The sequence below is a fragment of the Paroedura picta genome, chromosome 5, assembly GCF_049243985.1.
Source record: "Paroedura picta isolate Pp20150507F chromosome 5, Ppicta_v3.0, whole genome shotgun sequence".
NCBI classification, from domain to species: Eukaryota; Metazoa; Chordata; class Lepidosauria; order Squamata; family Gekkonidae; genus Paroedura; species Paroedura picta.
In genome coordinates this window covers 70,865,921-70,881,627 of record NC_135373.1, presented here as the reverse complement: position 1 = coordinate 70,881,627, position 15,707 = coordinate 70,865,921, and the positions used below count along the sequence as shown (strand labels likewise).

General features: G+C 41.6%; 1 protein-coding gene across 2 annotated transcripts in view; it reads right to left on the bottom strand.

Annotated features, from left to right (window-relative positions):
• Positions 1-15,707, bottom strand: part of TFEC (transcription factor EC) — a 42,445-nt gene that overhangs the window by 8,304 nt on the left and 18,434 nt on the right. The window contains exons 4-6 of one of the 2 annotated variants that reach the window (XM_077338455.1): positions 14,055-14,160; positions 10,887-10,937; positions 2,750-2,825 (exon numbers count right to left, since the gene is read on the bottom strand). In XM_077338455.1, coding sequence (XP_077194570.1) covers positions 2,750-2,825; positions 10,887-10,937; positions 14,055-14,160 — 233 coding nt within the window. Of the gene's footprint in view, positions 1-2,749; positions 2,826-10,886; positions 10,944-14,054; positions 14,161-15,707 lie in introns of both variants that reach the window. The other variant, XM_077338454.1, reaches the window with a different exon arrangement.

Sequence of the window (15,707 nt, the reverse complement as noted above, 5' to 3'; positions counted from 1 at the left end):
ATCTAATTTCATAGCTTGCTTAGGGTGTGATCATTCCCCTGATGACCTGTGACAACAGGATGTTGATATATTAGAAGGGCATTGTATTTTTATCATGTCCCCAGTCTCTAATTTGGGTACACCAGCTTTAGCTGGATCGGTATTGCAATAAACAGAGTGCCATTCATGTTTCATTCATAATGCTGGAATGATTTTCAGGATGTCTATAGTAATCCAAACAAAGTCTTGTTCAGGATTTAGGGATGATTCTTGCATTCTATGAACAGGTACTTCCCAAGGCAATATTAGCAGCATCAGTAACAGAATGAAGATTAGTTTATAGTTGGCTGATGCGGTAGAAATCAGGATGGCATTAAAGTTTCTCACGGGTGATTTCATTCAAAGTGGCTTGTCAAGACAAACTTGAAAACAGTCTGAAGTGTCAACAGATAACAGAAGGCTCCACAAATATGTCAGTGCAAAGTTCCAGCTGCATGGGTGTCACTGTGATAAGTGGTACATATTAGTAGCTAATATTTAGTAGTTTTAAACACAGCACTTCCTGTAAGGATGCTAATCTCCTTTCAGGGGACTGAAGCTTATATTTATAGTGCACACATTCATATCAGTACCCCTTTCTTCAAATCTGAATGCCTGATATGCAAATACAGAGTTGTTGTGGTATCCTGCCCAAGGCAATAAGAGGGATATTCTTCTTTTTCTCTGTAAGCCTATTAAACCAACCAGATTACTTGTAAGGTAAAGGTAAAGGTATCCCCTGTGCAAGCACCGAGTCATGTCTGACCCTTGGGGTGACGCCCTCTAGCGTTTTCATGGCAGACTCAATACGGGGTGGTTTGCCAGTGCCTTCCCCAGTCATGACCGTTTACCCCCCAGCAAGCTGGGTACTCATTTTACCGACCTCGGAAGGATGGAAGGCTGAGTCAACCTTGAGCCGGCTGCTGGGATTGAACTCCCAGCCTTATGGGCAAAGCTTTCAGACGGCTGCCTTACCACTCTGCGCCACGATTACTTGTAGTGAGGGACAAATTTCCCCCTCCTCTGCTTTGGCATGTTTTCAGTTTTTAGGAGCTTTGTTGGAGGAGTAAATGCTTTTTGAGAGCCAGCCTGGTGTAGTGGTAAGGAGTGCAGATTTCTAATCTGCTGAGTTCGATTCTGCACTCCCCCACATGCAGCCAGCTGAGGGACCTTGGGCTCGCCACAGCACTGATAAAACTATTGTGACTGAGCAGTAATATCTGGGCTCTCTCAGACCCACCTACCTCACAGGGTGTCTGTTGTGGGGAGAGGAAAGGGAAGCCAGTTATAAGCCACTGTGAGACTCCTTCAGGTAGAGAAAAGTGGAATATAAGAACAAACTATTATTATTATTATTATTATTATTATTATTATTATTATTATTATTATTATTATTATTATTATTATTATTATTATTATTATTTGCACGAAGAGAGGAATTTGGGTAGGGAAGTATTTAGCATCATCCTAGAATTATATCAAGATATATCAAGTAAGGCTTACTGGGGATATATGAAGAGTGTCATCTTAAACTATAGTAGATGTGGTCTGGGAACTTTCCTGTGCTTTGTTTAATAAAGTCAAAGGCTATATATCTTTCCTTTTTTTAGGAGAAGTTGTCTCAAAGTTAGGCTGTTATCATATATATATGATATGATAACAAAGTTATCATATATAAGTATGATAAATAAATAAATAAAGTGGCTTAGAAATGGCCTTCCCTTCCTCTCCCCACAACAGACATCCTGTGAGGGTCCTAGGGCAGAGAAAGTTCTGCCAGAACAGCTCTAAAAGGGCTGTGACTGGCCCAAGGTTACCCAGTTGGCTGCATGTAAATGAGCAGGGAATCAAACCTGGTTTTCCATATTAGAAACCACCACTTTTAACCACTACACCACACTGGCTTAGTAGCTTTCCTGGGAGCCTAGGTATATGATAGATGTGACATAAACCAAATCAGGAGTCCCCTGACTTGACTAACAGTAGGATTGCCATTGGGAAATTCACCTTACAAACTGTTTCATTGCTCTGTGTGGCTCCAAGCACTGTAAGGGAGGGGGGACTCTGCTACCTTCCCTCCCACACTGTTTCCCTACAAAAGGCTGAGGGGGCTTTTCCCTTTCTTGGGCATAGTATTCCGGGATCCATCAGAGGAAAAGCAGCTTGAGGTGAGGAAACAAGTGTACTGGGAAAACTTGGGTAGGGTTTAGGTTAAGTACCCCCACATACATACTGCTTCTCACCTAAAATCATCCCCTCACACTGCTTTTCATTTTTAAAAGAATTGATTTCATTATACACATCTGCATAGATTGAGCAGTTCGGCCATGGAACGGAACTGTTATGGCTGACCAATCATCTTCATCTCTATAAAATCCTTCATATATAATACCTTGCTTATTCTTATAAACTTACTCGACCATACAATATGGAAATTTTCAGGGACAGCACAAATAACTCAGAGCATGGTATTACCTTGGCAAGTTCTCCATGCAACAGCTATAGTGTTTAATATGTCTTACTATAGGGATCAGAATAAATTATGTAGAGTTAAAGTCACCATTTATCATTAGACACAAACTTAGAACATTACTATTAGATGTCCACTAGAAGAAAAACCAATACAGAAGTAAAACTATTCAGTTTGACGCCAACATCTGACAAATCAATTTCATCCCTTCCTTCTTTTGTTGTGTTTTATGTTTAAGACAGAAATGACAGCTGAACTCACGGATCATTAGACTTTGGGATAAGTGTTCCAAGCTCCTTGATCCGATAATTAATGTTATACCTTCTTCTTCTTTCAACTATAAAACAAAAGGTTGTGAAAACAACTGCATTTAACTAAATATTTTTCCAGATATTGAAACCATTTGGGGATATGTTATTTCAAAATAATGTTATTTTTAAAATATCACCAAACTCACATCATCCAAAAATTCTTTATCCCATATAAAAACAAAAATTGGATTTGAATTTCAGTGTAAAGAACGGGCTCTGTCATAAACAATTTACACACTGGGAACTTCACTGCCCCAGCTCCTGTACAGGAGTACAAGTCAGGGGCAAATGAGGTGCACCAGGCCAAATGCTCCCCCATGTCGGTGCAGGAAGAGGTGGGACAATCTGCCATGACTTAAACTCAAGTCTGCAGCCTGACATGAAACCTCCAGTGCGTAAACGGTCATATAGTTTATCCACTCTTTCATGAGAAAATGAGGCAATGCCAAAATAGAACAGGATTTAGGGATGGGATTAATCCTTTGAGACTAATTTTGTGACAATTCAAGTAAACTGCAGCTTATTTAAAAAAATAATAGGACAATATAAACCATTCTGCTCTTCACTGCTAGTATTTTGACCAAGGGTGTGCATTTGTCCTGGTATATTTGGACATTATATAAGCAAAATACAGGTCAGAGAATCAGCTCAGCTGCTGGTTTAGCCAAGCCCAAATAAAAGCTGATTTTTCCAGCTGTATATTCAGCCGTATCAAAGGTCAGCTAGAGTAGCATGAGCTGAGAGCTCCCAGACAGGTCTGTGTGCAGCAGGGAAACCTCCAAACTGCATGCAGATCCTGGGCCAGCTTCTCCTGCATCATGATTTAAATTATGCTCCATAAGACCGTTTATGCACTGGAGGTTTAATGCCAGGTTGCAGGCTGGAGTTTTAGTCGTGGCAGATTGCCCCACCTCTTCCTGCACCCACATGGGGAAGCATTTGGCCCAGTGTGCCTCATCCACCCCCTATTTGTGCTCCTGCACAAGAGCTGGGGCAGTGAAGTTCTCAGTGCATAAACGGTCTAAGAGCAACATACCAGTTTATATGCAACAGTTTAATGCACATCTGGAAATGTGCATATAAAAAAAGATTGTTGCCAGAACCACTCTCGCCACTGCCTTGAACCAACAGATAACCTTAGATTAGCCGAACTGCAGCTTCTCCAACTCAAACTATACTCTGGAATAACACTGATCCACTTTGCATGGCTGTTGTACAGGTTTGGATCTAACCATATCATTAAGGGCAAAAGAAATTACCCCTTTCTTAAGAGGGAGCAGCAGTGATGACCCACTTCTATGGCAGCCTTTCATAAGCCAAAATTCTGCACAAACTTTACACAGTTTGTATTGCCCAAACCTATGGTCAGAGAAAACACCTTCCCAGAACATTTATTAGTCTTTTGTCCAGTTTAGCTCACCAGGCCAGGGCCCACCTGTCAGCTGTTAGGTTTAAATGGCCATGAGCCATTTAACCTGTCTGTTTCACTCTCCCATACTTTCAAGTGAGGGGAAGTAAATCAGACTGTGTGAGCCTAACAGTGGTACATCAGCTGTTAGGTTTAAATGGCTAAGAGCCATTAAGCATATCTGTTTCGCTTCTCCCACTCTGTAGCAAAATGGATGGGTTAAATGACTGCCAGCTATTTAACCCTTCCCCAGTTATCCCCTCCTTTCTTCTGGCCACAGCAAGCCACAGCAGGGAGAAACTTGAGCTGCCAAGTTTGCTTCATAGAAATTCCTGCTTGGCTATTGGTTTGGTATGGAGGCTGCCCTGAACCCCAAACAGGATTGGAATTTTTAGGGTTTGGTCCATCCCTACTACAGTGCCCTCCAAAATATTGTCCTATAAATAAACAAATAAATAAATAAATAAATAAATCCATAAAAAGCCTTGAATACTAGAAAGCCTTAATTTGGCACTTTAATGAGATTTAATCATAAATCTGCTGCATTTTAGTAACCCCATGACTGGTTATGCACAGTGACGGCTGCATCGGGCAGGATGGTGGGATAAGTACATGCCGCTCTCCCACCATTGTGAAGCTGTAGAAACTCCCCGTTTGGCTCTGTAGCACCACAAAGCCAAACGGGGCATTTTGTGTCCCTGTAGGCCGGACCTCTGCTGGTCGCTGCGGCAAAACAGGGAACATGACTTGTTCTGCATTCCCTTGCCATGGGTCATCTGAGGCCCTGATTTGGGCCAGGGTCAGGAGGGGGTAGGGATAGTGACAATGTCATGTGTATGCAGGGATTAGCCCCACTGCCCTGTCACTGCCTGCCCAGCCTTTCTGCCCCATGCATAATCGGTCTGTTAATACATAAGAGAAGCCATGCTGAATCAAACCAATGTGATAGTCTGGGTCGCAAGGATCCATTATGCACGGGGGGAATAACGCACATTCGAGGTGGGATGGCGGCGACTAAAATCACCAATAACGCATGGTGCCTGCTGCAACCGGCCGCAGCTTTGGTGCATGCCGCCAAAAAAGATGTGTTAGCAAAATGCAGAAGAAAGCGCAGCTTCCGGGTGACCGGGGTGCAACCAGAAGCGGGGCCGGGATTGCCTTGTGCATAATCGGTTACTCTGGGTTTTGCCGCCGTTGCGTCCCGTCCCATGCATAACCGGTGTGCTTTGCGTCTTCCCCCTCCACATTTTCCATGTGACCCGAAATCGCCGTTTCGGAGGCCGTGCATAATGAGCCATAGTGGCTAAATCCCAGGTGCCATCAGCAGGGCCAGAATTCCAGAAGCCCTCACACTGTTGCCTCCCCCAGCACCAAGATACAGAGCATAACTGCCCCAGACATAATTTTCCATTGGAAAGGCTCTTTCTCCAGTCATCATATGTCTCATCTAACACAGAAGGACAACCCCGAAAAGGAGTTCTATTGCATTCTCAGATATTAGGTAGATTTATGCAGAAGCAAGTGTCATGGCATATGTCCTTTCATTTCAGTAATATTATTCTAGGAAGCAGGAAAGAGGTAATGAGTGCATTATCTATCCATTAACATCTGGTTTTGGACTGATATATTTAAACTTTCAGCTTGCAAACTTCAATACTTATTATAGGCCTCCAATTATTATTTTAAAAATTACTGTAAGAAGTAGCTAGAAATTAATTGTACCCAACTACCTCACAGCAACCCCCTTCAAGGATCGCTGCCTTGTTGTGGCAAGGGGGCTTGCGTAGTTCAGTGAAGCTATGAGCTATGCCGTGCAGGGCCACCCAAGACGGACAGGTCATAGCTGAGAGCTCTGACAAAAGGTGATCCACTGGAGAAGGCAATGGCAAACCACTCCAGTATCTTTGCCATGAAAACTCTATGGACAGTTCCAATAGGCATAACGATATGACGCTGGAAGATGAGCCCCTCAGGTCGGAAGGTGTCCAATATGCTACTGGGGATGAGCAGACGGCTAGTACGAGTAGCGCCAGAATGAATGAAGCGGCTGGGCCAAAGCCGAAAGGACGCTCAGTTGTGGAAGTAACTGGTGGCGAAAAGACAGTCCGATGCTGTAAAGATTTTTATTCCATAGGAACCTGGAACGTCAGATCCATGAATTAAGGCAAGCTGGACGTGGTTAAACAAGAAATGAGAAGACTGAACATCGACATTTTAGGAATCAGTGAACTAAAATGGACAGGAATGGGTGAATTTAATTCAGATGACCATCAGGTATACTACTGTGGACAAGAATCTCGCAGAAGAAATGGAGTAGCATTCATAATCAATAAGAGAGTAGGAAAAGCAGTCTTGGGATACAATCCCCAAAATGACAGAATGATCTCAGTTCGAATCCAAGGCAAACCATTCAACATCACAGTGATCCAGGTCTACGCCCCAACCACTGCTGCTGAAGAGGATGAAGTTGATCAGTTCTATGAAGCCCTACAACACCTTCTAGAAGCAATGCCCAAAAATGATGTGCTTATCATCATGGGGGATTGGAATGCTAAAGTAGGAAGCCAAAAGATAACCGGGATAACAGGCAAGTTTGGCCTTGGAGTACAAAATGAAGCAGGGCACAGGCTGGTAGAATTTTGTCAAGAGAATACAATGGTCATAGCAAACACTCTTTTCCAGCAACCCAAGAGACGACTCTACACATGGACATCACCAGACGGTCAACACAGAAATCAGATTGACTATGTGCTCTGCAGCCAAAGATGGAAAAGTTCTATCCAGTCAATAAAAACAAGACCAGGAGCTGATTGTGGTTCAGATCATGAGCTTCTTGTTGCAAAATTTAGGCTTAAATTGAAGAAAGTAGGGAAAAGCACTAGGCCACTCAGGTATGAACTAAATCATATCCCTGACGAATACACAGTGGAGGTGACAAATAGATTTAAGGAATTAGATCTGATAGACAGAGTGCCTGAAGAACTATGGACGGAGGTTCGCAACATTGTACAAGAGGTAGCAACTAAAACCATCCCAAAGAAAAAGAAATGCAAGAAATCAAAATGGCTGTCTGAGGAAGCTTTACAAATAGCTAAGGAGAGAAGGGAAGTGAAAGGCAAGGGAGAAAGAGAAAGATACACCCAATTGAATGCAGAATTCCAGAGAAAAGCTAGAAGAGATAAGAATGCCTTCTTAAATGAACAGTGCAAACAAATAGAAGAAAACAATAGAATGGGGAGGACCAGAGATCTTTTCAAGAAAATTGGAGATATGAAGAGAACGTTTCATGCAAAGATGGGTATGATAAGGGACCAAAATGGTAGGGACCTCACAGAAGCAGAAGAGATCAAACAAAGGTGGCAAAATTATACAGAAGAACTATACAAGAGCGAGCTTAACATCCCTGATGACCACAGTGGGGTAGTTACTGACCTGGAGCCAGACATCCTGGAATGTGAAGTCAAATGGGCCTTAGGAAGTCTGAGCAACAATAAAGCTAGTGGTAGTGACAGCATTCCAGTTGAACTATTCAAAATCTTAAAGGACGATGCAGTAAAAGTGCTACACTCAATATGCCAGCAAATTTGGAAAACTCAACAATGGCCACAGGATTGGAAAAGGTCAGTTTACATTCCAATCCCAAAGAAGGGCAATGCCAAAGAATGTTCAAACTACCGCACCATCGCACTAATTTCTCATGCTAGCAAAGTTATGCTCAAAATCCTACAAGCTAGGATCCAGCAATATGTGGACCGAGAACTTCCAGAAGTACAGGCAGGATTTCGAAGAGGCAGAGGAACTAGAGATCAAATTGCCAACATACGCTGGATCATGGAGAAAGCTAGGGAGTACCAGAAGAACGTCTACTTCTGCTTCATTGACTATGCTAAAGCCTTTGATTGTGTGGAGCACAACAAATTGTGGCAAGTTCTTAAAGAGATGGGAATACCAGAGCATCTTATTTGTCTCTTGAGAAATTTATATGCAGGTCAAGAAGCAACAGTGAGAACTGAACATGGAATCACTGACTGGTTCAAAATTGAGAAAGGAGTTCGGCAAGGCTGTATACTGTCACCTTGCCTATTTAACTTGTATGCAGAGCACATCATGAGAAATGCGGGATTAGAGGAGTCACAAATTGGGATCAAGATTGCAGGGAGAAATATCAACAACCTCAGATATGCAGATGATACCACTCTAATGGCAGAAAGTGAAGAGGAACTAAAGAGCCTGTTGATGCGGGTGAAGGAGGAGAGTGCCAAAGTTGGCTTGAAACTCAACATCAAGAAAACAAAGATCATGGCATCCGGCCCTCTCAATTCCTGGCAAATAGAAGGGGAAGAAATGGAGATAGTGACAGATTTTATTTTCCTGGGCTCCAAGATCACTGCAGATGGGGACTGCAGCAAAGAAATTAAAAGACGCTTGCTCCTGGGGAGGAAAGCTATGGCAAATCTAGACAGCATCCTAAAAAGCAGAGACATCACCCTGCCAACAAAAGTGTGTTTAGTCAAGGCTATGGTCTTCCCAGTTGCAATGTATGGCTGCGAAAGTTGGACCATAAGGAAGGCCGAGCGTCAAAGAATTGAGGCTTTTGAACTCTGGTGCTGGAGAAGACTCTTGCGAGTCCCTTGGACTGCAAGGCGAACAAACCAGTCAGTCCTAGAGGAGATCAGCCCTGACTGCTCTTTAGAAGGCCAGATCCTGAAGATGAAACTCAAATATTTTGGCCACCTCATGAGAAGGAAGGACTCCCTGGAGAAGAGCCTAATGCTGGGAGAGATCGAGGGCAAAAGAAGAAGGGGACGACAGAGAATGAGGTGGATGGATGGAGTCACTGAAGCAGTAGGTGCAAACTTAAATGGACTCCGGGGAATGGTAGAGGACAGGAAGGCCTGGAGGATCATTGTCCATGGGGTCGCGATGGGTCGGACACGACTTCGCACATAACAACAACAACCTCACAGCAAGCGTCATATACACATTTCTTTGATCTATATACATAAGCACCTTCAAGAAACAACTGACTTATAGCAACCCCAGCAAGGCAAGTGAGAAGCTGAGGTAGTTTGCCATTGCCTTCCTCTATAGAGCCTTCCTTAGTGGTCTCTCACTCAAGTACTGAGCTTGCTTAGCTTCTGAGATCTGATAAGATCAGAATGCATGTGGTATAGCAGTTAAAAGTGGCAACTTCTAATCTGGCAAGCCGGGTGTGATTCCCCGTTTCTCCGCATGCAGCCATCTGGGTAACCTTGGGCTCATCACAGTCCTGATAGTGCTGTTCTGACTCAGCAGTCCTGACAGAAGCTCTCAGCCTCACCTACCTCAAAGGGTGTTTTGTTGTAGGGGGAGGAAGAGAAGGCAACATGTGGAAAAATGTTTGCATTTTAAATTTACCTGTACTTATTATATGAAGAACTTACAATGGCTTAACTAACTAGAATAAAGTTCAAGTCCAGTGGTACGTTTAAGACCAACAAAATTTTATTGAAAGTAAAAGCTTTTGTGCGCATGCATACTTCTTCGGATACATTGAAATGGAAGTTTCCAGTCCATATATATATAGAGAGGGAGATGTTGAGCAGCAAATTAGCTTGAGCATAATAAATTCTGTATAACAAAGGACCAAACCAAGTAGCAAGTTGGTTTATATGGTCATTTGGGTTTGATTCCAGGGAAATGAAGATTTCTGCAAATAAATGAGAAGTAGCCCATCAACCAAGGAGTTGGTTGGATAATAAGGTAGCAAATAAATGAAAAGATTTCTAAAAGAGGGTAGAAAAACTGAGACAAAAATGAACATATTATTTGCATCAATTATCACTGTTTTGGTCGGATAACTAGGCATGTTCAGAGAAAACATTCGAAGAACTAAGAAATGCACATGAAATATTCCACAGCTAATTTGTCAATAAAAATGAGCAATCCTAATAGTTAAAGAACTCAGATATAAAAATACTGATTTGTCACACCAGCATCTATTATGTATTTTGACCTATAAAAGCCTTTTGACAAAATCTACAGGGATCTGTTCTAGAAATTATTCTATTTAATGTATACATAAAGGGCCAGTAGTCAGCCATGAGCCATGAACTGGCCATGTTCACAGATGATAGCAAATTATTCAAGATGGTAAAAATCTAGGCAGACCATAATAAACTCAGAAAGAATCTTTCCAAAGTGTGTGAATAGCCAACCGTAAAATACATATGCATTGCTAGTGTCTGAACTGGTGATGTTTAACCGAAAGGAACTAAGGTTTTTTGTACCTCACTTTTCACTACTCGAAGCAATCTCAAAGTGGCTTACAATCATCATCCCACCCTCTCCCTATAACAGTCAACCTGTGAGGTAGGCAAGCTCTGAGGGAATTGTGACTGGTCCAAGGTCACCCAGCTAGCTGCATGTGGAGAAGTGCGGAATGAAATCTGGCTCTCCAGATTAGAGGCTGCCACTCTTAATCATAACACCACACTTGCAAAAAAAATGCTATGGAAATGAAAACAAAATAGTAGGTGTCTTTTATGGAAATAGGGAGGAGGCTGGTTTCTGTGCAGATGGATTCTTCTGATATGCTTTTTCTGGAAAAGAAACTGTCCAATCTTTCTTCAGGATTAGCAAACAACTTATTCTTATAGAATCTCTTGACAGGGGTAACAGAAGGGTAGAACATACTCACTGAGATTATGGTTATCCTTTTTTTGCCTCTCCTTGGCCATGGCTCGTGTATCTGTTTCTGACAGAAATTAAACACTATTTAAACATTCTTTGGTCAAAGTTCCAAATATTTTTGCATTGTCACCAGGAGCCCATTTCACTAAACGGAAATTTTCAGAAAAGGCTTTATTTCTGGGCACTCTCAGATTTGTTAAACACCACTTAGCCATGCCTTTGAGGTTCCCTAACATTGTTCTTTATAGAACAATGTTCCTTTTAAACTGTATATTAGTTGTTGCTGCTTGGTAACTGTGGCCATACAGTTTTAATTTTTATCATTTAAATTATTTCAATTATTTCTAATTTGCTGTACTTGACTGGAGAGGAAAATATCTTAAATTAACTTAAAGTGAACTTGAGTTCCATGTCCCATCATGCAAAAGATAATCAGATTTCTAAAATATTTGTGTGAGGGGGATAACCCTTCTTTGTTCACTTATAATTATACTGATAAACTGTACATGGTTGTTAGAATTCTTTGGATTAATTAAATATAACTTTTAACATTAATCCATTAATACAGACTTTTCTTGAATAGCTGTATTGTGACCTTTAAAGAGAGTAATTTGTGGCAAGCTAGGACAAATTTAATGGATAATGTATTTATACTATTGATCAGAAGCCAAAAATATGTATAAATCAGCTATGTTTCATAAATTAATTAGGCCTTTTAGTAGTGCAATGCTCAGAAGATTCACTGCTCTAGAACTGTGCACCTAAAGAGCAGTGCTCAGGCATGTCTCACTGTGGGGGACATTAATGTCTTAGCAAAGCAGGTCACAAAGTCATCTTCTGCTTCACCAAGACAGGATATCTACTATAGTAGGTGATGGTCTAGAGTTCCTATCTAGACATCTAAGCATTGCTCTCTTTGAACATCATGCTGCTGAAAAGCTAATTGTTCGAGGACATTTAGTTGAGTTTATGCCTATTTTGGCTTCTGATTAAAAGTATAAAATAAACTTATCACTAGAATTAAGTTGCATTTTAAAGAACACATAGCATGATCTGAAAGCACCTGAAATAATTCATCTATCAAGATGAGTCAGTGTTAGTCCAATTACAGGGTAATGCTGAGAAGAATTATAACCTTCTAAGGCCATTATTGCAATGGCTTTAGTAACATGAAACTACTTAGGATTGCTTGGTTAGCATCTGAATTGTAAAGAGTCCATGTTCTAAGCCTCTTGGAGGAAGGGCAAAATGAACAGCCAAAAATATCTCTATACTTCTGTTCAGCTCTGAAATGGCAACTCAAAAAAATAACACTCTCATGACATTAGAAACATGCCCTGGTTTATGCTTGGACTTCCAGGTGAAAAGGTGTGTCACTGGAGAACAACCAATCCAAGATCACACACTAAATTGCTTACTGTATGTTAATACTTAGCTTACTTTTATTCTGATGCTCACATGGACCCATTATGCACGGGGGTTTTAGCGCACATTTGGGGTGGAATGGCGGCGACTAAAATCACGGATAACGCACGGAGCCGGCTGCAACCGGCTGCAGCTTCGGTGCATGCCGCCGAAAAAGCCGCGTCAGTGAAACGCGGAAGAAAGCGCAGCTTCCGGGTGAGCGGGGCGCAACCAGAAGCGGCGCCCGGATCGGCGCGTGCATAATCGGTTACTCTGGGTTTTGCCGCCGTCGCGCCCCGCCCCGTGTATAACCGGTATGCGTCGCGTCTTCCCCCTCCGCGTTTTCCATGTGACCCGAAATCGCCGTTTCGGCGGCCGTGCATAATGGGCCATGCAGGGTTTTTTAAAAGAATAAAGAAAGGGATCGGCTTCTATTATATTTTAGTGAATGTAAATTAATACAGATTCATTTAGTGCTTCCTTTGAAGGTAGGATTCTTTTTTATGGTGTTACAACACCTCTTCAGTAGTTTTTGCTGTTCATTTTTATGCATATAAACCCTCCTTGACTGATGGTGGAGATTGAAATAAAGAACAAAGGAAGAGTTAGCCTCTTGCTAGGTCTATCTAAAATGTACCAATGCAAGTAAAGCAACCCTAGGGCCTGACAATTTTTAGAAGGAAGAAATCCTAATTTATCAGAAAATCCCTTCATCCTATTTAAACAGTCTTTAAGTCACCGGTGGTGTCCTCTTCAACCTAAGAACACTCCTTCAGTAGACAGCAAAAGATTCTAAGAGTCACTATACAGCTATGGTAAAATAAAACCAATCCCCCCCCCCCCCAGGTCAAGGGCAACCAAAGGCAAGCAAGATACGAGTGCAAATCCTAATACCCATGTTAGAACCCCCCTATGTGATGGTGTTGCCTGTTTATTTATTTATTGACAATAATTATATCTCCCTCTCATAGGGAGGGAGAACAGACTCAATCATACTTAAAACCCACTACCTGATAACAACAAACAGTAGGGGAAAAAAACAAACTATGGATTGGATCCTATGGTAAACCTCCATAGGGTTTAAGGAATTTCCATCAATGGAATAGGACTTTCTCATTTCTTCTGTCTGGCTGCATCCCCAAATTAACCCTAAATGTTGCTTCTGTGCAACAGGGACCCCTGAAAAGTATATGAGGAGAGACCAGGTGGGGGGCATGTCTGTAGTGGAAAGGGGAAGCTGGGAAAATCATTCAACTTGTTGGCACTTTCTATGGGTTCTAACCTGTTGAAATCAATTGTAAGCAATACAAAACATGTTTACAAACCATCAGTCACATTCATTCAAACTACCATCAGCAAATTTAAAATTAAAGCTGCAGAGGAAAAAAAACAAGGCTGATGAAAACAAAACTCCAGGTCTTTTTCCTGGAGGAATGGAGATAGAACCATTAAGTACATAGGGGAAAGGCCATTTACAGCTTTTAAGAATCAAAATTAACACATCAAAACATGACTGTATGATACTTGTATTCTGCAAACTGCAGCTATTTAGCATTATACAGATGAAACAGGAAGATGCTGTAAAGTGTAGCAGATATGATTTGACATCACTGTTTTCTGCATCAAACTTATGTATTCAAGTGGCTTCCACCACTCTTAAAACATAGGTCTGCCTTTGCTCTAAACCTATCAGAAACATTTCCACTGTAATGTTCTTGAGAAGCAAGCACAAGAATTCTCAAAAGAATTATGTTATGAGAACATCTGTTACCTGTGATTTCCCTTTTCACAGGCAAATTAGATGGATTTGTGAGACCCATATTTGCAGGTGGCATTCCTTGGTCACTGTTGTATATGTCCAGAATGCTACTTGAAAGCTGCAAGAACAGGAAAAGATAAAGAGAGATAAGGAGAAATGGAGTGGCAAAAATTAAAGAATGAAGAAATCAAAATTAATTCATGATTGGTAAGGTGAAAAGCATATGTAGGCACTTAAGAGCAAAATTCCTGTTCAGATGCGTATTCATGACTTAATCGCAGTGGGAGCAGCAAATGGGCATCTAAAGGCAGACTTTGCCCTCATCTTGTAAAAAATAAAATTAAATGTTAAGGGTCAAAGATTGCCATTGTTCCATATGCAGAAACTCGAATGAGGCTGATGTGAGTTTTATATGCAGAATGATGCCTGGTTATGGCCCCTGATGTCTGGTTTTGAATTAATGCCATAGCATATTTTCCAATAACAGGATTACTGCAACTACACTTCAAATATGAGTCAAGTTGAAAGGGAAAATAACCTTGCTGGTCTTACCTGAGACCCAAGTGAATTCTCAACCGCCTCTCTGAACTCAGAATTCATTTCTCAAAATGTTTATGCTTTATACATTTAAAAATAGAAGAGCAGCAGTGCTTCCAAACATTTTATAATGGGAATGGAAAAAGCATTGTAGCATGGAGACTGTGCTATGGGCAACTGCATAACAAGGGTACCAAGAGAGATCTCCTATATGTACCTAAAAGCTACAACAAATAGGATTAGTGCCAGTGGAAATTTTGGCTGATGGAAGGCCAGGGATTTTCATAATTTTCCTACTCCTACCACAAATGTCCACCCTCTCTCTCATGTTGTCCTGGAGGTCTCCTTTCCCCTAGAAGCATCATTTCAGGATGTAGGAGAACAGGTGAGGCTAGGAAGTCCTGTTTTGCTGACAGAAATCACTTTCATCAGCACAATTTTTTCCCTGTGGGATCCAACCCATAGTATTATTTTTTGTATCTTATAAAATCTTTAAAAACCCATAGTGTTGAGATTATTCAAGATCAAAATGTCCTTTCCTGATAAATCTGGCATCTTGGTTCACATGGAAAGGAGGACTACCATAACATGCTGTTTTTTGTCTGCTGCAAATGTTATTCTGTTACTCAATGTGGTTACATATGCCTATGAATAGGACAAAGGGATTCAGGTTGAGGATGCTGAGCTTCTTAGTGGAGTGATAACACTGGTTGTTGTGTGCCTGCAGATGCTCTCAAAATAGTTACAATGTACACAATAACTGGTATGGCATCATGGTTAGTGTCAAACTAGGATCAAAGAGAGTCAGGTTTGAATCCGAATTCTGCCATAGAATCACTAAGGGTGATTCTGCACTAGTGGCACCACTCCAGGCTGCAGCTGGTACATTGCAGTGGTGCTGCATGCTCTGACATTTTCTGTGTCCCCACAGTCGACCTTTTAGTGCAACAGACTGGGTCCACACCAGATTTCTGCACCCCGACAGACGCAGCTGGGGTGAAAGGTTTCTGCAGAGGGGGGTTGTTTTGTAGGAAGGTGGATTTGTGTGAGAGTGCAATCCCACCTTCCTGCAAAAAAAAAATTGCCTGAATCAGCCACGCAGTGCGGCAAAATGCTGAGAAGCTGAGT